At 42.5% G+C, this 27,742-nt stretch overlaps 1 protein-coding gene across 1 annotated transcript in view; it reads left to right on the forward strand.

Annotated features, from left to right (window-relative positions):
• The first annotated feature begins 1,339 nt into the window (after positions 1-1,339).
• Positions 1,340-27,742, forward strand: part of LOC144699611 (bMERB domain-containing protein 1-like) — a 69,283-nt gene continuing 42,880 nt past the window's right edge. The window contains exons 1-2 of the mRNA XM_078570676.1: positions 1,340-1,615; positions 12,417-12,537. Coding sequence (XP_078426802.1) covers positions 1,540-1,615; positions 12,417-12,537 — 197 coding nt within the window. The 5' untranslated portion in view covers positions 1,340-1,539. The remainder of the gene's footprint in view (positions 1,616-12,416; positions 12,538-27,742) is intronic.

Genomic DNA, 27,742 nt, shown 5'->3' on the forward strand with positions numbered 1-27,742 from the left:
ACCTACTATAGATTAAAATGAACCTAGTACAAGTAAATATAAACCTACTACAGGTAAATATAACCCTACTATAGATAAATATAAACCTACTACAAGTAAATATAAACCTACTACAGGTAGATGTAAACCTACAATAGATAAATATGAACCTAGTTCAAGTAAATATACATCTACTACAGGTAAATATAAACCTAGTACAAGTAAATATAAACCTACTACAGGTAAATATAAACCTACTATAGATAAATATAAACCTAGTACAAGTAAATATAAACCTACTACAGGTAAGTATGAACCTAGTACAGGTAAATATGAACCTACTATAGATAAATATGAACCTACTAGAGGTAAATATAAACCTAGTACAAGTAAATATAAACCTACTACAGATAAACATGAACCTACTATAGATAAATATAAACCTACTACAGGTAAATATAAACCTACTAGAGGTAAATATAAACCTAGTACAAGTAAATATAAACCTAGTACAGATAAATATGAACCTACTATAGATAAATATAAACCTACTACAGGTAAATATGAACCTACTATAGATAAATATAAACCTAGCACAAGTAAATATAAACCCACTACAGGTAAATATAAACCTACTACAGATAAATATAAACTTAGTACAGGTAAATATGAACCTACTATAGATAAATATGAACCTAGTGCTAGTAAATATAAACCTAGTACAGGTAAATATAAACCTACTACAGATAAATATAAACCTACTACATGTAAATATAAATCTATAGTAGATAAACATAAACCTAGTACAGATAAATATAAACCTACTACAGGTAAATATAAACCTACTATAGATAAATATGAACCTAGTACAAGTAAATATAAACCTAGAACAAGTAAATATACACCTACTACAGGTAAATATAAACCTACTGTAGATAAATATGAACATAGTACAAGTAAATATAAACCTCGTACAGATAAATATAAACCTACTACAGATAAATATAAACCTACTATCGGGAAATCTAAGACCAATATAGGGAAAGAGCGAGTTAAGGGGGCACCATAATCCATGAACTCGTTTTGCAATTTAGCAAATTAAGATAAAATTAGATCATTAATGGTGAGAAAATTCTATTATAATTTTAGAAAATAATATGATGTAACGTGAAATTGTATTTTTCCTGTTTACCCCAATACAGTGAAGGAATGCTTTTGATTGTTTGAAAAATAATCATTTTTAATTGGAGGACACAGACGATTTGTTGCCGAGAGACATAAGAACCTCCCGGAGCGACAGTTCCGATTGAGCCCAGCAGGTGTCTCTGGAAAACCCTCTGTCCTCGCCCTGCTCAATCTCACATTCTGAATGAACCGAGCAAATCACCAGGTCCACATCGCTGGCTCTCGCCAGCTAATTCCACTGAAATATTCAACACCTTTAAGCTAATGGGTGTGAATCCGCCATGGTATTGTAGGAATCTTGTTCTGTAACATTAATGACCAAGAGGGCTAGGGATAAAAAAGTACCTGTGTGTTTTATTGTTAAATTTAAGAATCATGGAGAATGAAAAGGCTTGCGCAAAACATTATGGATCTCTTGAATCAACAACGTGGAATGCAGACAATGTAAAAGGTAAAATAAAATGTCAGCTCCTCACAAGGTATTTTGTTTATTTGCGTTTTGTCTTATATACCAGACAGTGATATGGATTAAGTGCATCGTTTGGTTTGTTGACAAAGTTAAAATGATCTTTACTGAGTTCCTTGCATTGGTCATTGCTCCGTGTATATGCATCTTGTTTGTTTCTTTTGTATCGATGTATTTTTTTTTGTAGATAAATGGTTTGAAATACCTTTTAGGGGTCTCCTGGTTAGAGACACATCTGAGTCAATCCTCAATGCCGGTTTTTCAGGGAGCTGGAATGTTTGTGTTAGGGAATTATCACCAATGCTCACAGCTGCGTCAGCTTTAAAAATCGCTTAAAGTTTGCTCTTTTTGAAAATTTTAGTTTCTATTTTCCTGATGTTTGGCAGATGACATCCACCCCCTTTAATATGAAAACAGGTAAAATATTTGCGAGGGTGAAAAGCAATAGAGATGTTGGCAACCCATGGGGTACTCTCACACCTGCAGATCCCTGTAATTGGGGGATATACCTGGGCAGAGAGGGAATGACAAGCCCACCGACTCAAGAGTTGGGGGTTCCAACCCTCAGCAACTCAGCCCAAAATAACTGCCTCTCATCAGAGTCTCCAATAGGATAAACACAGCTAGTTCAGCACAGGCTGAATGGTAATGTTTGGATCAAACTTAATCATTAACAGTTCTCTATTTAACAATGTATAGTTTTGGATATGGATGTACACAGAATAAGACTTACACACTAACCCTGCAAGAAGGAGTGTGTCACTTAGTGTTTTTGATGTAGAAGCATTACTGCACGGTATCTTATTGCAGTTAAGACAATTAAAGAACTGAGCTTAGATAGTGCTTTTTAATTCATACTTCAGTTTTTTTTGGTAGGTAGAGGATATTGAGGGTTTTAATAGGTTAGACAGGAGGTAAGAGAGGGAAGGCCTGTCATGATAAAACTATTTTTTGATACGATATTGAAAAGGGGGCTAAGTGGTACGATGGATTGGTGCCTGGATTTGTATTTATTGGGCCTGAGAGATTGAATGTGACACATGAACCTGTTCAATGTTTCCTGGTTTGAGACCCACAGAACAACTCTGCTCCTAAGTTGGCAGCCTCATTCACAGATGACTGATGCAGCTTAGGGTCTGCCTTTTGAAGGATGAAACAGAGTATCGAAGATTTATAACTGGATGTGCCAGAAACTAATATCAAGTGTTTGACAATGGTTTTCTCTGAAATTGGTTTGTGTCCCTGTCGCAGCAGTTACATTGTTTACAGTTAATTTGTAAGTAACTTGATTAAATCGGTTAGATGTAAACTTGGTAAGGAATAGTCCACCAAGTAGACCTGCTTTATTGCTGACACTCTCATGGAAATTTAGCCCAAAGTGCTTTTGAATGTAGAAAAATCCTTTTTGGAAATTCCTCTGGTATGTTCGTTGTTTGACTTTTGCTATCTGTTTCTGCTCTGTAGAGCAATCAACTGCCTCCTGTTCAGAACAAATAACAAAATCATCAAAAGCAATTCCCTCAGTGGAGCTGGACTTTTCAGGACAGATCATCAGAGATCCATTTAGTGAGTTTTTCTTCACAGACAGTACATTAGAAGCTGTTTTTATTTGGTTATAGGACCAATAGATTGCATCATAGCCTGGATTTTGCAGTCAGTGGCGGTGACCATACTCGCTGCTGCTGCCCACAAAGATCTAATGATCTCTGTGGCATGGATTTCACCTTTGTCAATGTTAATTTAGTCCTTGTGCCAATTTTTGGGGATGTCTGGTGTCCAGCAGCAGTGATATTCCTAAGCAGCCAATCACATTGCAGAATTCCCACAGACATCAAACCAGGAAGTAACAAGCAGCATTTATAATTCACTTTTTAATTACATTTTATAGAAAGCAAAAAAAAATTGGACATACACATTGGATTAATAACTAAGTTAAACTATAATCAATTTAACAAAATTATTATTATTAAAATCATAATGGAGGAATTTGATATTCCAGAAATATAAAATATTTTTTTCAAGGCTAGAGAATTTAAGCAATAATTATGACTTAGTATACCACTTAGAAACCCAGTTACACCTCATTCAACAAGGCATAACTTTTAAAAAAGGTTTTTACAGCAAAACTAATAGCACAAAAGTGGCAGTTCTTGTCAATTCAAGTGATAATTCTAAGATTTGCATTTGTTAGGGCTTCAACAGCACAGCGTGTGGCAGAGTGTGGAATCACTGACAGTCATTTCTGCATTTCTGAGTTTAATTTGCATGTGCAATGCCAGAAGTTGCTGTCAGTATCATTGGATACTGGCGATGAATGCTGACAATTTTGCCATCATTATAACTGCAAAGTCTGGGCTAACGTGATGAAACAATGCTTTAGTGTGCAAACCCATTGCACCACACACTGAAAGCATTCAGCTTTATGTCTAATTGGCCATTGAGTAAGCAACCTGATATTAACTTACTCATTGACATGGACGACTGGGAGACAGTTGCTGATTGCTTTGACCTCTGGTGGCTGGCTGTTTGGGAGGGTATTGGAAGAAGTGAGCAGAAACAAAAAGTTCAACTGGCCAAGGAGAAGGCCCAGAGAAAACTAAGGCCAGCAAATCATGCAACTTCTCAGCCCAGTGTCTTCCTCTGCAGTAAATGCCAGAGTGGGGCTCCTGAGCCACACCAGGTGATGTGTAAAACAGTTGGCTACTGCAGCACAAACCATCATTGTTTGGGAAAGAAGGCTGCCACAATGCGTAAAGACAATCTATCACATATCAGAAGTAAAGTCGAGCAAAATCTGTATGCTAACTTTCAAAAGAATCAACTTTCACAGGAGCTGTTATTTTTCAAAAGCAAATTTCATGTTTGTTAAAATGCTAATAAGTTGCTAGTTTTCATTGCTTCTTTTATAAAGCACACACAAATAGTTGCTTTACTATTGTGCTTAACTTCTGACCTCCACTGAAACAACAGAGACTGGATGAGAAAATGTGACCATGGGAGAGCTACAATATATGAGTGACTAGTGCCACCAAATATTAGAATCAATCCCTCTTTGCAGCATTGTGCAGCCTAAACTCTATTACTGTCTCTCTTGTATAGCTTCTTTCCCCTCTGCACCCTCCCTCCATCATCTGAGGTAGCTATGAATTTGGTTCTCCAATTAATATACTATATAGAATAGAAATAATCCTGTAAACATCGGAAGAATTGGAATTACTTCCTTTAAAGTGAGTATTTACTTTCAATGTCAATGTTCTAACAGCGAGAGCTTGACTGACTGGGCTGTTAAAATGGAGTGTGGTGGTATTCCACTTTGCTGTGCAAGTCAATCATGCCACAGCTCAACAGGATGTAGCTTTCTGTGGACAGTTCCCACGGAGAGTGCAGCACCTGTTCTCGGTGGGAGTCAATCCCGGCACTTGCCCTGCAAACACCAGCTGAGTTGATAAGAGCTCATCAACTGGCTGAAAGGAAATCGCAAATCACCTTCTAGCGTTCTGAACAGTGAACGATACGAAGCAGGGTGACCTGACTTAGCAAACTGTTTTTGGGAAAAAAAACATTACAGCATAATTCCTGGCACTGTACAAAATCTACTGTTTCACAACAACCTCCAATCATTAAATTTTGTTTGTTCTCACAGTGTGGGTGGCATTGGCAAGGCTACATTTATTGCCAGTCCCTAGTGACCTGACAAGGTACCACTGGGCCACCTTGTTAAGAAACAGTGATTGCTTTTACAACTCCTTTGAAGGGACTAATGAACCAGACAGTTTTTATGACAATTTGGCAGCTTTATTTGTCATTTATTTCTAATACTAGTCCACAGGGTATTGGTTATTTAGTAAGATTTGAGCTCTCAACACCTGGTTTGATGTTATAAGTTGAAATGCTCATTCATGCCTTTGTTTCCTCCAGACCCATTTGGCTGCTCTCCCACATTCTACTCTTTGTAAACCTGAAGTCACCCAAAACTCTGCTGCCTGTGTCTTAGCCCACTGCAAGTTCTGTTCCCCTATCGCCCCCATTCTCGCTAACCTACATTGGCTCCTGGTCAAACAACATCTTGACTTTAAAATTCTCATTATTGTTTCCCTCTGTGGCCTCTCTCTCTCTCTCTCTCTCTCTCTCTCTCTCTCTCTCTCTCTCTCTCTCTCTCTCCGCCCCCCCCCCCCCCCCCCCCCCACCGAATCTCTGTAATCTCCTCCACTCACAACTCTCTGAGATATCTGCGCTCCTCGAATTTTGGCCTCTTGTTGCATTCTCACTACACCATTGGTGGCCATGCCTTCAGTTGCTGAGGCTGCAAGGTCTGGAATTCCCCCTCGCCATACGCCTCTCTGTCTCACTTTCCTCCTTAAAGACACTCATTAAAACCTAAGATAAAAGCAAAATACTGCAGATGCTGGAAATCTGAAACAAAAACAAAAATAGCTGGAAAAACTCAGCAGGTCTGACAGCATCTGCGGAGAGGGATACAGTTAACGTTTCGAGTCCGTATGACTCTTCATCAGAACTAAGGAAATATAGAAATGAGGTGAAATATAAGCTGGTTGAGGGGGGAGGGACAGGTAGAGCTGGATAGAGGGCCAGTGATAGGTGGAGGCAAAGAAGAGATTTCCAAAGATGTCATAGACAAAGGACAAAGAGGTGTTGACGGTGGTGATATTAGCTAAGGAATGTGCTAATGGTGACATTAAGGGTAGAAAGCAGGACGAGCAAGGTACAGATAGCCCTAGTGGGGTTGGGGTGGGGGAAAGGGATCGAAATAGGCTAAAAGGTGGAGATGAAACAATGGATGGAAATAAATCCTACCTCTTTGACCAAGCTTTTGGTTATCAGACCTAATATCTCCTCCTGTGACTCTCTGTCATCCTTTGTTTTATAACGCTCCTGGGAAGTGCCTTGGGACATTTCATTAGTCAAAACTGCTATATAAATGTAAGTTGTTATACGCATGACACTTCTGCACTTGCAAAGGCACCTGCAGTTTATTTTTACCATGAAACCACTCCAATTGGTGAAGTATTTAACCAATTGCTCAAAGTTCTTCTTCTGTTTGGATAGAGTGTAGAGAGAGAGAGGACTGGACCAGCATTTTTATAAAGCATAGAGACAGTGGAAAAAGTAACTGGAGAAAATCCAGAGGACTAAAGGGACAGTCACTGTATGGACCTGAAATTAATTAAGGGACAAAAAGCAGAGAGAAGTGATGACCAGTTGTTTATCAGGCGGGAGGGAAGTTTGCTGGATGTAATTAATGACCTGGACTCGCATACACGGGTCTTAATGTTTGAAGATGATACAGCACTTGGGAATATAGTAAACAATGAGAAGGATAGTAACAGACTTCAGGAAAATATCAACAGACTGGCGCAATGAGTAAACATGTGGCAGACGAAATTTAATGCAAAGAAGTGTGAAGTGATTCATATTGGTAGAACAAATGAGAGCGAATATAAACCAGATAGTTCAATTTTAAGGGAGGTGCAGGAACTGGTGTGCACAATCTTTTAGAGATGGCATGACAGGTTGGGAATACTGTTAAACTGCATGTGGGATCGTTGGTTTTATAAATAGAAGTATAAAATGCAAAAGCAAAGGAATTCTACTCATCATATCAAACACTGGTTAGACTCTTAGACTCCAGCTGGAGTATTTTGGTCTACTTGGGGCACCACACTTTACGAAGACCTAAAGACCTTAGAGAGGTTTCAAGGAGATTGATTAGAATGGTACCATTTCCATGGAGAAACTGGGAATTCTGCTCCTTAGAGCCAAGAATGTTAAGGAGAGCTTTGGTAGAGGCATTCAACACCATGAAGGGTTTGATAAAGTTAATATGGAAAAATTGTTTCCAGAATGGCTGGTAACCAAAGAAACAGATTGACAAAAGGACCAATGAGAGCGCAAGGAAAACACATTCTGACCTGGAATGCGCTGCCTGGAAGAGTTGCTTCCTGCACTGGATCAGACGCTGTGTGATCCATACAGCCGGCTAGTAATAATTAGGTGAGCAACCACTCCTAGGATTTATGCTTTGATGTTGGTAGGTAGGGTGTATCAGAGTGGGTGCAGTGGGTAGGGTGGGGATGTGGGAGCAGGTGCAGCGGATAAAGTGGTGGGGGGGAGGAAAGTGGTGCAGTGGGTAGGGTGGGAGTGGGTAAGGTGGGTGAGGGTGGGTGCAGTGGGTAGGATGGTGAGAGCGGGTGCCGTGGGTAGGGTGGGGGTGGCAGTGGGTGCAGTGGGTGAGGCAGGTGCAGTGGGTAGGGTGGGAGTGGGAAAGGTGGGTGAGGGTGGGTGCAGTGGGTAGGATGGTGAGAGCGGGTGCCGTGGGTAGGGTGGGGGCGACAGTGGGTGCAGTGGGTAGGGTGGGGGTGGCAGTGGGTGCAGTGGCTGAGGCAGGTGCAGTGGGTAGGGTGGGAGTGGGAAAGGTGGGTGAGGGTGGGTGCAGTGGGTAGGATGGTGAGAGCGGGTGCCGTGGGTAGGGTGGGGGCGACAGTGGGTGCAGTGGGTAGGGTGGGCGAGAGCAGGTGCAGGCTATTTTACCTTTGTTCGTAGTCCACAGGAGGTGAGCTGGCAAGATGGATACAGAATTGGCTTGGTCATGGAAGACAGAGGGTAGCAGTGGAAGGGTGCTTTTCTGAATGGAGAGCTGTGACTAGTGGAGTTCTGCAGGGATCAGTGCTGGGACCTTTGCTGTTTGTAGTATACGTAAATGATTTGGAGGAAAATGTAACTGGGCTAATTAGTAAGTTTGCAGATGATACTAAGGTTGGAGGAGTTGCAGATAGTGAAGAGGATTGGCAAAGGATACAACGGGATATAGATCGGTTGGAGACTTGGGCGGAGAAATGGCAGATGGAGTTTAATCCAGACAAATGCGAGGTAATGCATTTTGGAAGGTCTAATACAGGCAGGAATTATACAGTAAATGGCAGAACCCTTAAGTGCATTGACGGGCAGAGGGATCTGGGTGTACAGATCCACAGGTCACTGAAAGTGGCAACGCAGGTGGATAAGGTAGTCAGGAAGGCATATGGCATGCTTGCCTTCATCGGCAGGGGTATTGAGTATAAAAGCTGGGAAGTCATGCTGCAACTGTATAGAACCTTGGTTAGGCCACACTTGGAATATTGCGTGTAATTCTGGTCACCACATTACCAGAAGGATATGGAGGCATTGGAGAGGGTACTGAGGAGGTTTACCAGGATGCTGCATGGTCTGGAGGTTATTAGCTATGAGGAGAGGTTGGAGAAACTCGGATTGTTCTCACTAGAGTGACGGAGATTGAGGGGTGACTTGATAGAAGTTTACAAAATTATGAGTGGCATGGACAGAGTAGATAGTCAGAAGCTTTTTCCCAGGGTGGAAGAGTCAATTACTAGGGGACATAGATTTAAGGTGGGAGGAGAAAACTTTAGAGGAGATGTGCGGGGCAAGTTTTTTACGCAGAGGGTAGTGAGTGTCTGGAATGCGCTGCCAGAGGAGGTGGTGGAAGCAGGTACGATAGTGGTGTTTAAGAGGCAGCTTGACAAATACATGAATAGGATGGGAATAGAGGGATACGGACCCCGGAAGTGCAAAATGTTTTAGTTGATGGGCAATATGATCGGCGCAGGCTTGGAGGGCCGAAGGGCCTGTTCCTGTGCTGTACTTTTCTTTGTTCTTTGTTCTTTGAACAGGTTGGTCGTTATTTCATTGCTTTGGGTGAATTGGCGGCTGTGTTTTCTACAACACAATTGTGACTACACTTTGAAAGGACTTCATTGGCTGTGAAATGCTTTTGACCTTTGTCTTTGTGAAATGTAATATATAAAGTGCAACTTCTGTCACTTTTCTTTCTGAAACATTAATGAATTACGCCCCAAAATCAAAACGGAAAGATTCTGATTCCTGATATCTCATAATTTCTTTATATCTTATAATCACGTCTTGGTGAGACAAGTCTAACGGGAGAGTTACAATGTCATGCACTGAGGTGTTGTAGCACGTGGGGAAATCATTATGTGGCACACAGTTTGAACTTGTCCATTTCATCAAGGAGTCTCTGATCTACAAGGCATGTCCCAGCAGACTAACAGGAAAGTGACAATCTAAGTTTGGTTCACAGTTTAAATGACTAGTCTTATTACAACACACATTCTCCATTAGTTACATGGTAAATTAATTAGGGACGTATTTTTTTAAAGTAGCTTAAAGGCACCTACATGATTTAATTTAAGAATTTCTAATTGAATAACTTGGAATATAAATGAACTTTTCCAAAAGGAGACTGCAACCCAACTAATGATGAGCCTGATACAGATATCACGATCCAGTGACCTCTTAGAATAGAAGCAGCAGTCATCAAAGTGCCTCCTAGTAGAAATGTAAGTGAAGGAAAAATTTACCTTAGAACATGAAGAATAATTAGTATTGTCAAATATTTGATAACTTACAGGAGTGAATAACATAAACAGTCATATATGCTTCACTTTTAAAAGTTAACCACCTGTACACAGCATTCCAGGATTAAATTTAAAAACCTTGCTGAAATTTATGGTGTTCAGTTTCAAAGAATATTTGGTCCTTAAGTTGCAGAATGTTCTAGTCAAAAGCACTCGACATTGTTGCTAATGAAGAGAGTGGCGATGTAATTTTTTAAAAGCATCTAACTGTGACTCCGCAGGTTAATGTTTATTAACTCGCTGTTTAGATTTAGGATCCAGTTAGCCAGCCATGCTCAGTACTGAGGAGTTTAACATAGTGTCAGAACCTGGAATAGCTGTTATTATCTGTCCCAGAACTACCTTTTTTTAAAATAGAAATTATACCTGGAAATCGTCCAGCCAATCCATGTAGGTGTTTGTGTCAACACAAGTGATATCAGTAACGTTACCTTGAATTTTAATGTAGAAAAGTTTCCTCTAATGATTTATGGAGGAGAGAACGGATGCTGAGCCATAGAGATAAAAACAAAAAGCTAAAAGCTACTGCGGATGCTGGAAATCCAAAACAAAACAAAAACAGAATTACCTGGAAAAACTCAGCAAGTCTGGCAGCATCGGCGGAGAAGAAATCAGTCAACGTTTCGAGCCTCCATGGCCCTTCGGCAGAACTGCAGCATAGTTTCAACAAGGGAGAAATATAAATTGGTTTAAGGTGGGTGGGGGGCGGGGGGGAAGAGACACATTGAGGGTGTGGTGTGAGCAGATAATCAAAAGATGTCAGAGACAAAAGGGTCAAAGAGGTGTCGAAGGTGGTGGTCTTTGCCTCTGTGCTGAATATTGAATTCAACAACTTTAGATCTTAAACTCCCCCTCCCCCCATCCCCACCCCGTTTCTTTTCCCCCCCCACCCGCTTTTTTTTTTCAATAATTTATATAGATTCTTCTTTCCCCACCTATTTCCATTATTTTTAAATCTAAAACTAAAACCTTTAGTCTTTCCACCCCACCGCCACTAGAGCTGTACTTTGAATATCCTGTATTCCATTCTTAATTAGCACTTTTCTCAGACAAAGACCACCACCTTCGACACCTCTTTGACCCTTTTGTCTCTGACATCTTTTGATTATCTGCTCACACCACACCCTCAATGTGTCTCTTCCCCCCCGCCCCCCACCCACCTTAAACCAATTTATATTTCTCCCTTGTTGAAACTATGCTGCAGTTCTGCCGAAGGGCCATGGAGGCTCGAAACGTTGACTGATTTCTTCTCCGCCGATGCTGCCAGACTTGCTGAGTTTTTCCAGGCAATTCTGTTTTTGTTTTGCTGAGCCATAGATGTTGATATTGAAAGTGTTGAGGAAAAGCTTGGTCAAAGAGATGAACTTTAAGGAGTACCTTACATGTGACAAGACTGATGGAGAAATGGAAGGATTTAGGAAGGGAATTCTGGAGCTTGTGGTTGAGGCAGCCAAAGATACAGCTACCAATGGCGGAGGCAAAGGGAGAGGGGATGTAAAAGAAGCCAGAGGCTAAAGAAAGGAGAGTTCCAGGGTTAGTGGGGTGGTAGTCGGAGGGCTAGAGGAGGTTACAGAGATGGGATGAGGTGAAACTGCAGATTTGGACGCCACTCCCTCTAAAACTATATTCCAAATTCTTGATGTACACCATGAATAGAAACAGTTCCAGAACACTGTAGGACACCTCGATCCTCTCCCAAATATATTTGTAAGTCGTCATAGTAAGTGATTGAAACAGCTGCCATTTGTTCGATCATTGAATCAAGTGTCTGATTGAATGCTAACCCCACAACTCAAAGTTTGATCTCTTTCTGATAGTTTTATTCATTTAATCAGTATATTGTGACCATTATCCACTGTACAGAACATTTAGGAAACATGAATACAATATAAATAATGGGCAATTTGCCATCTTGTGTGACTCTACTGAATATTTAGCTTGTTGAAAATGTTCAAAGTGTCATCAATATCGGTGAATGATAGCTATTAATATCTCAGGGTTTATATTTTGAAACAATGGATGATTTATTTGGATTATAAATCATTTGTGCTTTTAATTTCAGTGATGGAATGGTTTAATGAAGCATTTAGAATGCTTACCACTAATTACTAAAGGCCATTGATAGGAAAATACTTAGAAACCAAATGTTTCTACCTTCCACTCGACCTCTCCCCTCCCCCAGCGAAGTAGAAGATTATTTCCTATTTTGTCTGTGTTATCTAATAGTTCTTTTTCCAAAAATCTGAATTAAAAAATAATGGAGTAGTTATTTCTAGAAAACCCTGTAATTCAAATGTGCAAATCATTCACCGCTAATGCCTTTACTTGCTTTGCAGAGATAGATGTTGTATCAATGGCTGATTCTACCATAACAGTGGATGACATTGAAGATGAACTTTTTAAAATTGAAAGGATAAGAGACATCCTGGTTAGAAGAGAATCTGAACTCCGGTACATGTAAGTGTAAGAGTTTTCCTTTCTTATTATGGCCTTATATAAATTGGGCATCATGGTGCTCCAGTGAGCTGTGGAATGATGTACGGTCTCCTCCATCTTTGATTGTAGTTGTGCCAAGATAATGATTTTTATTCACATTATATGGAGTAGTTTCCTTTCTATCCATTGACTCATTCTGAACAACATCTCACAAAATACACTGCATAAAACCTCATACCTGTGGGACTGGTTCTATCCAGTTATGTCATTATAAACCATGTACTTGAGCTACTAACAGGGGCTATTTGACTCCATTAGCTGCATAAGTATATAATGAGTATAAATTGTACAAACAGGCACTTCATACACCTAATTGCCTTAGAAACATTGGCAAAGGCCCGGTTTCATCCATCTAGCTCAATTGAGGCATTGGGAATGTCGAGCCAAGGAACAGTGTGTCACAGCAAATGGGACAGGTGGGTAAAGATGAGAATGCACTAAACTTTGGAGGGAAAACGAGAAATGCTTTGAATTGAATAACCTAATTGCTCACCCATTGTAAATTTTGTTGGTTTATTCTTGAAAAGCCTGTGTTGAGGAAGGTACATGTACTTTAGGGAATATATTTGATTAATATAACTTTGGAAATGGCCTTTGCAAAACATTTCTACACAGCATTCATTTCAATCCGTTTTTTGAAGCATTATTGCCTTGGATTAAAACGACTGACCCCAGGTAGAGCCTTGGAGTTTTTAGCAATGTACAAAGAGCACTGTGTACAGTTAGAATATTCCTTCAGTTTGTACGTGTGTTACATTGTTGTGTTGCTAACACTATGTTCCATTCAAGGACATTCACCCTTGACTCTACAATAGAATGATTGGGTGTGCTTTCACCTGTAACATAGGTGCTATTCGGTAGAGTGGAGAATATTCAAGGATTCATCCTTCAATCTGAAAGATCAAATTTCAAAATGTTATTTTGAATCAATTGTGCACTAAATATCTCTGCAACTTAATGTCAACCTTTATTACAGATTCTACAGCTGAAGTTTCACAGGAGACTTATTTCAATAAGTGTCAGGAGCCTCCTCTGCTGCTCTCAGCTAACTTCTGGGATTAGGGAGTTCTTGCCTCATTACGCTAGTTGTGGTGGTTGACCAGTACCACCAGGGGTTCATCTGGGCATACTACCCCCAGGAGCCATTGTAAAATCCATCCCTGCCATTGGGCTTGGGCATGGTGCTGGGCATTTCTCAGAAAGACCAGGACTATATGCGCTCTCCACTCCTCTTTGTAAGGGATCGTTAAGGAATTTAGTTGCTTTCGATTGTTGAGGGGCCCAGGCTATGACTCATGGCCGGAGGCGAGGTGATGGTGTAGTGGTATTGTTGGTGGACAAGTAATTCAGAGACCCAGAGTAATGCTTTGGGAACCTGGGTTCGAATCCTGTGCATGGCAGATGGTGGAATTTGAATTCAGTAAAAATCTGGAATTAAAAGTCTAATGATGACCATGAAACCATTGTCAGTTGTTGTAAAAACCCATCTGGTTCCCATATGTCTTTTTGGGTGGTCTGGCCTACGCGCGACTCCAGAGCCACAGCAATGTGGTTGACTCTTAAATGCCCTCTGAAATGGCTTAGCAAGCCGCTCAGTTGTATCAAGCCGCAGAAAAAAGGAATGAAACCGGACAGACCACCCGTCATCGACCTAGGCACCAGAAACGACAACAGCAATCGCAGCCCTGTCGACCCTGCAAAGTCCTCCTTACTAACACCTGGGGGCTAGTGCCAAAATTGGGAGAGCTGTCTCACAGACTAGTCAAGCAACAGACTGACATAGTCATCCTCACAGAATCATACCCACCTTACAGATAATGTCCCAGATTCCACCATCACCATCCCTGGGTATGACTTGTCCCACTGGCAGGACAGACCCAGTAGAGGTGGCATCACAGTGGTATACAGTCAGGAGGGAGTTGCCCTGGGAGTCCTCAACATCGACTGAAGTCTCATGGCATCAGGTCAAACATGGGCAAGGAAACCCCTGCTGATTACCATGTACCGCCCTCCCTCAGCTGATGAATCAGTTCTCCTCCATGTTGAACATCACTTGGAGGAAGCACTGAGGGTGGCAAGGGCGCAGAATGTACTTGGGGTGGGACTTCAATGTCCATCACCAAGAGTGGCTCAGTAGCACCACTACTGACCGAGCTGGCCTGGTCCTAAAGGGCATAGCTGCTAGACTGGGTCTGCGGCAGGTGGTGAGGGAACCAGCAAGAGGGAAAAACATACTTGACCTCATCCTCACCAACCTGCCTGCCGCAGATGCATCTGTCCATGACAGTATCGGTAGGAGTGACCACCGCACAGTCATTGTGGAGACTAAGTCCCTTCTTCACATTGAGGATACCCTCCATCGTGTTGTGTGGCACTACCACTGTGCTAAATGGGATAGATTTCAAACAGATCTGGCAACTCAAGACTAGGCATCCATGAGGCACTGTGGGCCATCAGCAGAATTATACTCAAAAACAATCTGTAACCTCATGGCCCAGCATATCTCCCACTCTACCATTACCACCAAGCTAGGGGATCAACCCGGGTTTAATGAAGAGTGCAGGAGGGCATGCCAGGAGCAGCGCCAGGCATACCTAAAAATTAGGTTTCAACCTGGTGAAGCTATAACACAGGACTATTTGCCAAACAGCATAAGCAGCAAGTGATAGACAGAGATAAGCAATTCCACAACCAATGGATCAGATCTAAGCTCTGCAGTCCTGCCATACCCAGTCATGAATGGTGGTGGACAATTAAACAACTCACGGGAGGAGGAGGCTCCACAAATATCCCTATCCTCAATGATGGAGGAGCCCAGCACATCAGTGCAAAGGATAAAGCATTTGCTACAATCTTCAGCCAGAAGTACCAAGTGGATGATCCATCTCGGCGTCCTCCGGAGGTTCCCAGCATCACAGATGCCAGTCTTCAGCCAATTCGATTCATTCCACGTGACATCAAGAAACAGCTGAAGGCACCAGATAGTGCAAAGGCTATATTACTCTGGCAATAGTACTGAAGATTGTGCTCTAGAACTTGCCGTGCCCCTAGACAAGCTGTTCCAGTACAGCTATAACACTGACATCAACCCAGCAATGTGGAAAATTTCCCAGGTATGTCGTGTACACAAAAAGCAGGACAAATCCAACCCGGCCAATTACTGCCCCATCAGTCTACTCTCGATCATCAGCAAAGTAATGGAAGGGGTCATCAACAGTGCTATCAAGTGGCACTTGCTTAGCAATGACCTGCTCACTGATGCCCAATTGTGGGTCCCGCCAGGGCCACTCAGTTCATGACCTTGTTACAGTCTTGGTTGAAACGAGGATTATAGAGCTGAGCTCCCGAGGTGAGGCGAGATTGACTGCCCTCAATATCAAGGCTGCATTTGACCGAGTGTGGCATCAAGGAGCCCTAGCAAAAATGGAGTCAATGGAAATCAGAGAAAATTCTCCACTGCTTGGAGTCATACCTAGCACAAAGGAAGATGTTTGTGGTTGTTGGAGGTCAATCACCTCAGCCCCAGGACGTTTCAGCAGGAGTTCCTTGGGGTAGTGTCCTCGGCCCAACCATCTTCAGCTGCTTCATCAATGACCTTCCTTCCATCATAAGGTCAGAAGTGGGGTTGTTCGCTGATGATTGCACAATGTTCAGCACCATTCATGACTCCTCAGATACTGAAGCAGTCCATGTCCAAATGCAGCAAGACCTGGACAATATCCAGGCTTGGGTTGACAAGTGGAAAGTAACATTCACGCCACACAAGTGCCAGGCAATGACCATCAACAAGAGGGAATCTAACCATCGCCCCTTGACATTCAAAGGCATTACCATCACTGAAACCCCCACTATCAACATCCTGGGGATTACCATTGACCAGAAACTGAACTGGACTAGCCATATAAATACTGTGGCTACAAGAGCAGGTCAGAGGCTAGAAATCCTGCAGTGAGTAACTCACCTCCTGACTCCCCAAATCCTGTCCACCATCTACAAGGCACAAGTCAGGAGTGTGATGGAATACTCCCGACTTGCCTGGATGAGTGCAGCTCCCACGATATTCAAGAAGCTTAACACCATCCAGGACAAAGCAGCCCGCTTGATTGGCACCCCATCCATAAAGATTCACTCCCTCCACCACCGACGCACAGTAGTAGCAGTGTGTACTGTCTACAAGATGCACTGCAGGAATTCACCAAGGCTCCTTAGACAGCACCTTCCAAACCCAAGACCGTTACCAGCTAGAAGGACAAGGGCAGCAGACACATGGGAACACCACCACCTGCAAGTTTCCCTCCAAGCCACACACCATCCTGACTTGGAAATATATTGCCGTTCCTTCACTGTTGCTGGGTCAAAATCCTGGAACTCCCTCTCTAACAGCACTGTGGGTGTACCTATACCAAATGGACTGCAGTGGTTCAAGAAGGCAGCTCACCACCATCTTCTCAAAGGCAATTAGGGATGGACAGTAAATGCTGTCCCAGCCAGCGACGCCCACATCCCATGAATGAATAAAAAGATGTCTCCAGTTGTGTGACCCCCATCTGCCAAGGTCTGATGGCCACTGGCTTTAATGGTCCATTACCACTGATTTTGGTTAGGGTGAAAGCTCTACCCCATACAAGACTCAATGAAGTTCACAGCACAGGACATAGGAGCCAGTGTATCTGCTAACTTCTGGCCCTTCTGGTGGATTTGTAGTGATAATGTCCCTCTATCCATGTGAGGAGACAGGAACTAATGGAAAATTTTAAATCAATTTGTTCCTAACTGAAAGAGGGCAAAATATAGACATTTAAACTGGAGTTTAACAGCTACATTGCAGACAGCTCCAGGGAATTGGTCTCAGTGTAAGTATTTTTAAAAAGTTTTTAGCTCATGGGAAAGAAAGATTTTATTTATATAGCGCCTTTCACAACCACTCGGAGCCTTTACAGTAAATGTTGTGATGAGGTTGAAACAAATGCTGATATTGCCACTATGGATATATTTAAGTGTTCATTGCTTTATTACTGTAATAATCATAAAAAGCAAAAATTAAAACTCCGCTTCATTGTGGCATAAATATGTCACTTGTGAGGAAATCTTTTGAGAAAAATACGCAGTTGTTCAGCAATACCCTCTCGTATCTGACATCGAGTCAGGTCTCCTTCAACTGTTTGCACGTTTGCCTGTATTAAAGTTAAAAAATTTGTTATTTGTCCGGACACCAGAAGATGTCCCATAAAATCAGATGCCTTGATTGAATTGAAGTTGGAACTGAAAATACCTTTTTCTATATTCACACTTGGTGGATCATTCAGTGTCCTGGTGGCTTCTGATGATTCTTGTCTCTCGAACTGATTAATCAGAATTTTCTGGGGTAAATTCTGGCTGACCTGGTAATACATCAGATGCAATGCTACCTGTTTCCTTCATTACATCTGAGCCACTGTGGGTCACCATAGCGCCCTGAAACTGTTGGCAGTAGCAGAATGCTATCTGATCGTTCCCGTCAGAAGGTTATGCAGTTTCGATGTGGCATTTGAAGTGGTAGTGAGGATTGGTTTGGCCCTGGTACGGAATGTTTTGTATGGATATTTATTGAAAATGCAATGTTGCAGTAACCTGAGCTGGACATAGTGGCCAAGGGACAATATACGCTTTAAGCGTGAGTATTTCTGCAAACAGTTTCACTGTTGTCGGGCTGAGAAAGCCATCCTGGTCCGCCCAGCTAGTGCTCTTCTGCCTGGCTGACATCGGGGCAGTCGAGCAAGCGGTGAAGTTTGGGCTTTCCTCAGGTGAAGAGTCTTTCCATTCTGCTCCTCCTTGAGGACGTCACTGCTCTGGGCTTCCCTGAGCTGGGGTGCACTGGCCCCTTCGCTGGCTCCACTATTTTGAAGCTCTGGTTTCTTCTCCTCCAGCTCCCTAATGTTTTTCCACTGCTTTTGCTGCTCCTCCTTATCCCTCCTAATCTGAAGTGCAGTAGTCACTGTCATCCATTTCGGGTGGGAGTCATGTCTTGGTCCTTTCTTGTCATTATCTCTTCCACCAGCTGCCACTCAGCCCGTTGTCTCTCTGCTGGCTCCTCCTCCATTGATTTGGTTGCTGAAATGTTGGAAGCTTGGGGAAAGTGTTGGTGTTTGGCAATCAGCTGTCACACCCTTTACCACCTCCTTGGTCCACCCTGTGTCCATTCTTGTCCAATTCTTCTCATTGGGGGGGGGTTGGTTGGTGGATGGTTCCAAGTCTCCTTCGCAGTAATCAGGTTTGGCATTGTGTTCACAAGCCCCTGCTTGGTTTTCGCTGCCAGTGTGTAACTGAGGCAGCCTTTTGGGCAGGTCTTGTGAAGATGGCTTGCCCCACCACACAGGCTGTCGTCCTTTGTCTGATGTCCTTCCTGCTTGCAGTTCTTGCAAATGATGGTGCTCCAAAGTAGTCAGGTTTACTGTGGGTACAACAATCCCTGGGCTGCCCAGTGTAACTAAATAGCCCTGACTTCCCCCAAAAGTGAAGCTGGAAGGAGTGTGGAGGATGGCTCCCTTGCTGTCCACCATTAAGGTCACCTTGCCCTGCTATTTCCTGGTTCAAATCCCAAAGGTGCCCTTGATCTCCATGCAGTTCCCAACCACCTCAACACACCTGGCAAGGAAAGTGAGCACATCCACAGCAGGAATATGTGGGCAGGAAAGATGCTCAGTCACAACACTCTTCCATTGTGACAGCAGTGTAAACAGCGGCTTTGCTGTGAGGATTTTCAGCTATGCCAGGTTTCTTTCCTTCCTCAAACATGTGAAATTTCGCACATGCAGCGATGTCCTTGAGGTTCATTTGAAGGTTGAAGTCCAGTACTGGGGAAGTCCTGCAGGCAGTAGATGTCTGTAGCTTTGAATCTGCAGAATTCCAAAAGGACACACTTAACAAAGAAGCGTGGTCAATGTGTGTACCTCCTTCATGATTTTTCACCACCACCCGAATGGTGCTACACCCCTCCTGGTTTGGGACTCGGTTACTTGTTGCAGCCATCTTAGTTTCCTTGGTTAGGCAATCGAGCCCCAACCAGAAAGGGGAAACAACCATGGTTGAACTACACATACCAAAGGGTGAAAGGCCAAAGTCTCTGCTGAAACCCTCGAAACTAAAACAAAATCCAAAGAATTGTAAACTTGTCATGAAGGATCTTCATGCTCCTGGTCTCTCCTTTGCCAGTGCATTAATATGATACACAAACTAAACACAACTGCAGTTTTGAGTAAGGATAGGTTCTTTACACTTTATTCATTTATCCAAGCCAGGGTTTGTTGGTACTTTCACCCTTTTATATATCTTTGTCATCTTACGTCTGTGCAGCTGAGAAACAGCTCACGCAGGAGTGTTTTTACCATCTGATCAATTCATTACAGAAAGATAACAAAGATGTATAAAGGCTGAAAATGTCCCCTCAAATTTATTAAGCAAAGTATTCAATTGCTAAACACTGTTCCTTTGATCAAATAATTGAGTGTAATGTTGCTAATAGTTTGGTAATTTGCAGATCTTCCAACCAAACACATTTAGCTGGTCTGTGTAGTGTTACACAACAGTGCAACATCTTTTAATTTAAATGAACATTTAAACCTTTACATTTGCCATTTTTTGAGTACCCATCTAATTCTCTATAGGCCTTGTGACCTCCAAAAGTTTTATATTTTAATCAAACTGGAAATACATTTGACGTGACCCTTTTAGCTGATTATTCTTATATTCCTGACTGATTATATTCCTGACTATATCATACATAAATAGCAATGTCCTGTCTGTTCATTCCTAATCAAAGCCGTGCCAAACAGATAACATAGCAAAATAAATGGGCAGAAATGAGCTTTACAAGAAATCATTGCTCATTAAAATGAAAGTGAGGAATGTGCTCTTTGACACAAAGCAAGTGAATAGCAATACAGTGCTTACATTTCATTGGCAAGGAAACTGTTTCCTGAGACCAAAATAGAAATCATTAGTCTTTTTCTAGAGTGCTTATAATTAATGCCTTTAAAATCTGCAACATGCAAGCTCCATGGAGTTCTGTCTAACTGCAGTAACTTTGACAAGTGTCATAACAAATGAACTGGAACATCAGGAGCTCCTGTTTAGCTGTATCTGGTCCCGACAGTTTCTTGTATCTCAGAGCAAAGATTTTTTTTTCTTTGTGGAGCAAGTTTTTTTTCAGTAAGCCTGAGGTCTTTTCATAACATGCAAGTATGTAATTTTTAATCAATTATATTCTCCAGACAGATCTGGCAGGTACTGCTTTCCCCATCTTATCATCTCTTAATTATCAGATCAATCATTTTGTTTTCCTGTGTACAGCTTGTCTGTCACATTAAACGTCTCTGGAATTCCCTCCCTAAACATTTCTGCCTCTCCAGCTATCTGTTCTGTTTAAGGTGCTCCTTAAAGCCAACCTCTTTGAACAAACCTTTGGCCACTTGTTCTAATAGCGCCTTCTCTGGTTCAGTGTCAGTTATATTCTATCTGATAATGCCTGTGTGAAGATCCTGGGGATGTTTATCTATGTTAAAGGAGCTATATGACATAGGGTCAGATGATGTAGAATCTGTGTGGGTAGAGTTGAGGAACCGCAAAGGTAAAAAAAACCATAATGGGAGTTATGTACAGGCCTCCGAACAGTAGTCAGGATGTGGGGCACAAGATACACCAGGAGATAGAAAAGGTGTGTAAGAAAGGCAAGGTTACAGTGATCATGGGGGATTTCAATATGCAGGTAGACTGGCAAAATCAGGTTGGTAGTGGATCCCAAGAAAAGGAATTTGTGGAATGTCTACGAGATGGCTTTTTGGAGCAGCTTGTGGTGGAGCCCACTAGGGAACAGGCAATTCTAGATTTAGTGATGTGTAATGAGGCAGATTTGATAAGGGAGCTTAAGGTGAAGGAACCCTTAGGAGGAAGTGACCATAATATGATAGAATTTACCCTGCAATTTGAGAGGAAAAAGCTGGAATCAGATGTAACGGTATTACAGTTGAATAAAGGCAACTACAGAGGCATGAGGGAGGAGCTGGCCAGAATTGACTGGGAGATGATCCTAGCAGGAAAGACAGTGGAACAGCAATGGCAGGAGTTTCTGGGAGTAATTTGGGAGACACAGCAAAAATTCATCCCTAGGAAGAAGAAGCATACTAAAGGGAGGATGAGGCAACCATGGCTGACAAGGGAAGTCAGGGACAGCATAAAAGCTAAAGAGAAAGCATACAATGCGGTGAAGAGCAGTAGGAAACCAGGGGATTGGGAAGCCTACAAAGACCAACAGAGGACAACTAAAAAAGAAATAAGGAGGGAGAAGATTAAATATGAGGGTAAACTAGCCAGGAATGAAAGGCTTAACATATGAGGAACGTTTGAGGACTCTGGGTCTATATTCGATGGAGTTTAGAAGGATGAGGGGGGATCTGATTGAAAGTTACAGAATACTGAAAGGCCTGGATAGAGTGGACGTGGGGAAGATGTTTCCATTAGTAGGAGAGACTAGGACCCAAGGGCACAGCCTCAGAGTAAAGGGAAGACCTTTTAGAACAGAGATGAGGAGAAACTTCTTTAGGCAGAGAGTGGTGAATCTATGGAATTCATTGCCACAGAAGGCTGTGGAGGCCAGGTCATTGAGTGTATTTAAGACTGAGATAGATAGGTTCTTGATTGATAAGGGGATCAAAGGTTACGGGGAGAAGGCGGGAGAATGGGGTTGAGAAACTTATCAGCCATGATTGAATGGTGGAGCAGACTCGATGGGCCGAATGGCCTAATTTCTGCTCCTATGTCTTATGGTCTTATGGTCTTATATAAATGCAAGTTGTTGCTAGTTTTCAAACAGATAACTGAAACTAAATGAGAAATTGTAAGCATGCCTGCATCTGTCATTTTAGGCACCAGGAATAACATTTTTGCAATGTCCACATGGCTATATATTAACAGCCTGGGCATGAGTATACGAGGCATAATTTTAAACTTCACAGATGACAAGAAACTCAAATGTAGGAAACAGTGAAGAGGCTGGGAATAGACTTCAGGAAGTCTTGGATTGATAAAAATGAACAGACACATGGCAGATTAAGTTACATGTCGAGAAGTGTGAAGTAGGAAACAATAAGGAGAGACAATGTAAATGACATCAATAAAAGGTGATGGAAGAGCAGAGAGAGCTGGAGGTTTGGATACACCTGTCTTTGAAGGTGACAGGACAAGTTAAAAGACATCCAGGATCCCAGGCTTTGTAAATAGCGGCACCGAGTTCAAAAGCAGAAAGTTATGCTAAACATTTATAAAACACCATTCAGCCCCAGCTGGAGTATTGTGATCAGTCCTGGGCACCACACTTTAGGAAGATTATCAAGACATGAGAGAGGGTGCAGAGGAGATTTACTGGAATGGATACCAGGGGTGAAAGACTATAGTTACATAGAGAGAGTAAAGGATCTGGGATGTTTCTCCTTGGAGCAGAGAAAGTTAAGGAGAAATTTGTTAGCAGTGTTCAAAATCGTGAAGGACTTTGAAAGAGTAAATAATCATCTTAAATCTGTTTCCAGTGGCGGAAGGATCAGTAACCAGAGGAACCAGATTTAAGGTGATTGGGAAAAGACCCTGTGGGGACATGATAAAAAATGAAAGCAGGGAAGTTATGATGATCTCGATTATCTGGAGTGTGCTGCCTGAAAGGGCAGTGGAAGCAGATTCAGTAATGACTTTCAAAAAGAAATTGGATCAATACTTGATGTGGGAAATGTTTCCGTGCTATGGGAAAAGAGCTGAAGAATGGGATTAATTGAATAGGTCCTTTAAAGAGCCAGCATGGGCATGATGGGCTGAATGGCCTCCTTGTGTGTTGTAGCATTCTATGATACCATGATCTTGATTAATTCTCTGACACAAATGAGTAGTTACATCCTCTCCATTTTGTTACACTCTTCCATGGTCAACTGACCATCATTGAGTGGACCATGGACTGAGCTTTGCGCTAATTTTCAGATGAAGCTCTTTGAGTCATGGTCACTGCACAAAATTTTGACTCTTCTCCCATGACTCTCGATGATTAGTTCCCATGTTTCAGCTTTCTGCAAGTGGAGATTGATTTGTTGAAGGTATTGCAGGAACTCTCGATCAATCTCACGGAATAGTCTGTCTTTCTGGCAGTAGAATTGCAGTGACTGTAGTTGATCAATGTAATTTGGAATTGTTTCATTCTTGATGGTAATTCATTTAAACTAAGGAGTTGACAAGAAGGCTTTGTCTTCAGTTATCTGCCTGAATGTTAAGTACAACTTGAAATCATTAACTCCCTGGTAATTAATGTCAAGGCTCATATATAAATAGTGATCACATGGAGATGGCCATGTAGATGCTCCTGAAATTGTAACCCAGAAAGCAGTCAATGGGCAAGAAATTGGGATTATTTACACGAGTGTTTTGTGCCCTCAGAGCTACAGAATGACCTCCAAGGCGTGCAAGCACATTTTGGAAGTGAACCACATCAGACACTGTAATGGTGAGAGTGTTAGTGAGCCGGCAGTAAAGATTTGTCAGAAGTATGTAGAGCAGGGAGATCATGATGTCAGTTGATGCACAACATGGATTTAACATCAGAGATGTCATTTTGGAGCTCAATGCTCTAGCCAATGTCTTCTCTTAACCTTGTACAGCTGAGCATGTAGCATGAAGGACATCCTCACAGGTGCTAGTCAAAGGAACCACCCACTAGTTACACATTAGTAGCCAGCTGGTTTCTTCTGGCTGCTGCTTCGATTCTACAAGGATTTCTATAACTGTTGTTGCGAAGGTTTACAGGGAGCGGTGTGATTGGTGCAGAAAGAGATTTTGCTGACGTCTAGGCTTCAGCACAAACCAGTTACCCCCAGGCATGGGTGCACTAGTAGGCATCACCCCTTGTAATACAGCATGACTTGGAGAATGAACAGAGGTTATGCAGAGCAGGACAAGCTGCTGGAAGAGGGAAGTGGAGGAGAGGAACGTGCTCTCAGCAGGAGGCCACACCCACCCAGGGTGTTTGTGCAGCAATTGTACCTGAATCTTAGGAACAACGTGTGAGATATACGTCCTTTAGTAAGGTTATCCACACTGAAATCTGCCATTTGTCACAGGCAAAACTGTAACTTCAGAGTGGGTCAAAGAGCACATTGGCAGTGATCATGGTGATGCTCTGTTATGTCTTTCTTCTTCTGGGCTGGGGCTGGTGATATTTACTCTCCACTGTTGTGTAAGGGAGGTCATTGTAGCTCTCTGCTCAGTGAGAGAAAACTACATTTCACTCTCTTTCCAGGAGGAAGCAGGCAGGGTGAGCACTTTACTTTTCTAGAAATACAGGCTTTCCCATGGCTCAGGGGGCCATTGACAGCACACACACAGCTTTGCAGGAATTCCACGCTCTGTCCAGCTGGTGTGTGACCACAGGCGGCAAATTATCCTGGCAACAGTCGTAATGCCTTCATTCTGTGACAGCTGTATCTGAGTCACTAGAGTAAAGGGTGGTAACAAGGTCTATCCATTGACAAATGGGAATGACTCCAGCAGTAACTGACACATAAGTGCGGTGTGTGTACAATGAAGGCATTGCTGGCACAGACAATGGGGAGAATGTTTAGCTCGGCAGGTGGGCGCGTGCCCAAACTGACCGAGTGTAAAATGACGCACGATGATGTCGGGCCAGCGTCCCAGTGTCATCACACACTCGCGCGATATCTCAGTCAGCGGGCGCGTGCTGGAGAGGGCAGCACGCCCACCAACCAGTAAAAGGCCTATTAAGGCCATTGAAAAGGTAATTGAGAGAAAGTTTTCACCTAATGGTCAGTGGTCAGTATGGGGTTTCCAACAGCAAATAAAAATAAAATAAAAATGTTTAAATTTAATTAATAACAAGTCCCTGCTCATGTGTCACATTATAACATTTATGTTATTTTAACATTTCAGAAATCTTTATTTTTAATGTTCAAAACTCTTCATCTCCCTGAGGCATTTCTGTGCCTCGGAGATTTTCAAGCGCGCGAATGTGCAAAGTTCGCCCTCCTCTCCCCCACCGCCCCCCTCCAAACACACGGGCAGTGCTGACTGCTACCGTCCAGCCCTGATCGCGGGTGGCAGTCGGCTTCCCAATCGCCCCCGCCAAGCCCGCACGACGAGGGAAAAATCCTCCCCAGTGTGAGCGAGCAGACCATTGACATACTGAACTGCTCACCCTACCCGGACTGCAGCACCGAGCGGGTGTCACAGTTTGATGCAGTCCACTGCATGCTCCAAAACCTTGGCATTAAGAGGGCGCTGCCCTTAGTACCAGCTATCCAGTGAGAAGCTGAGGAGCAGGAGGGTGAGATGGAGTAACAGGAGGAAAGAGAAGACAATCTGAGCAGTCCCTTTCTGACCAGGCTTTCTACCCATGGAGATCAGTCATCACATACAGATCTTGCCTCTGTACAAACCTAAATTCTGTGCAGTGTCAGTATCTGAGCTGGGGACTGCGATCATGTAATGATACTGAAGTCAGTGAAATGACTCTGTAAGATGAGGTTGGTGTGCTGCCCACCTAGTAAACTGGCATGGGTTAATCACCCATTGCTTTTCCTCTGCAAGTTATCAAGAGGTTACATTATGTAGATGGTGGAGAGGCTTTGGGGAATCGGGGTGAGTTACTGCCTGCAGATTCTCAGCCTCTTCAGAGACGATATCACAGATTGTTAGTTTGTAGCTGCAGCAAGTGGTTTGGAATGTTGGTGTTTATTGCAATGAGAATGGAATATAAAAGTAGGGAAGTTTCACTGCAGCTGTACAGGGCTTTGGTGAGGCCACATCTGGAGCACTGCGTACAGTTTTGGTTCCATTTGAAAAAAAGATATAATTGCATTAGAAGCAGTTCAAAGAAGGTTCATGACTCATTCCTGGAATCAAGGGCTTAGCCTATGAAGAAAGATTGAACAGGCTGGGCCGATACCCTTTGGAATTTATAAGAACGAGAGGTGATCTTGGAGAAACATATAAATCCTGAGAGGACTTGACAGGGTGGACACCAGGAGGATGTTTCCCCTTGTGGGGGAGACTAGAACTAGTGGACACAGTTTAAGAATAAGAGGTCTCCCTTTTCAGGTGGTGGAGAAATTTCTTCTCTCAAAGGGTCATGACTCAGTGGAATTGTCTTCTCTTGAAAGCAGTGAAGGTTGGGTCACTGAATATATTCAAGGCAGAGTTAGACAGGTTTTTGATAAACAAGGGAGTCAAAGGTTATGTGGAGTCAGACAGGAAGGTGGAGTTGAGGCACGACCAGATCAGCCATGATTTTATTGAGTGTTGGAGAAACTCAAAGGGCTGAATGGCCTCCTGCCCCTATGTCCTATATGTTCCTAAAATTGTTATGGACTCATTCATAATGTTTAACCATGATGGATAATCATTCATTTCATTGTTCACATGTTGTCCTCTGGTTTTATTATCTCTGTATATATCTCGAAAGAATTGTTAACTTAACTCAATTTCCCGATCCCTTTGCTGCGGTCCCACTCCATATGTGTTTGCTACTTCAAACATGAAAATACATATATTTATTTTTCTTTTAATTCTGCAAATACTATGTTTGTATCAAAGATTAACAATAGGAGGGAAGATGGGAACTGGCGAAAAGGAGATGAGAATTATTCTAGTTTCTTTTCCTGACAACTGTTCAGTTGTATTAATGGGAAATCTCTGCTGTGATTGGGCAGTGGGATGTCTAGGGAGTGGGATGAGAGTGGTGCTTAATAAGTGGAAATGCTGAGCTAAGTTACAGTGCGAAATCTCAGCATGAACATCTCAAAAGTGAGGAGATCTGTTTTCATGTGATAAACTGTGTCAGATATTGAACTCCAAATGTGAAAGGTGTAAATGGGGACCAGTGTGTTATCACACTGCATCACAACTCAACATAAAACTTTACAGGTGAGTGAGTTGGTAACCAGAGGGCACAGGTTTAAGGTAATTGACAAAATAACTGCAGTATTAGGGTTGAAAGAGTTAATGTGGGGCTGTGGAAACATGATGATGTAAGAGACACATGACCAAGAGTCGAGAGAGAGAATGCTTTTAGCTTAGACATTCACCGAGTCAAGTATGTTCCTGTATGTATGTATGTACATCATTCTGTTATATCCAATAAAGA

Source organism: Cetorhinus maximus, chromosome 24 (assembly GCF_964194155.1).
Source record: "Cetorhinus maximus chromosome 24, sCetMax3.hap1.1, whole genome shotgun sequence".
NCBI classification, from domain to species: Eukaryota; Metazoa; Chordata; class Chondrichthyes; order Lamniformes; family Cetorhinidae; genus Cetorhinus; species Cetorhinus maximus.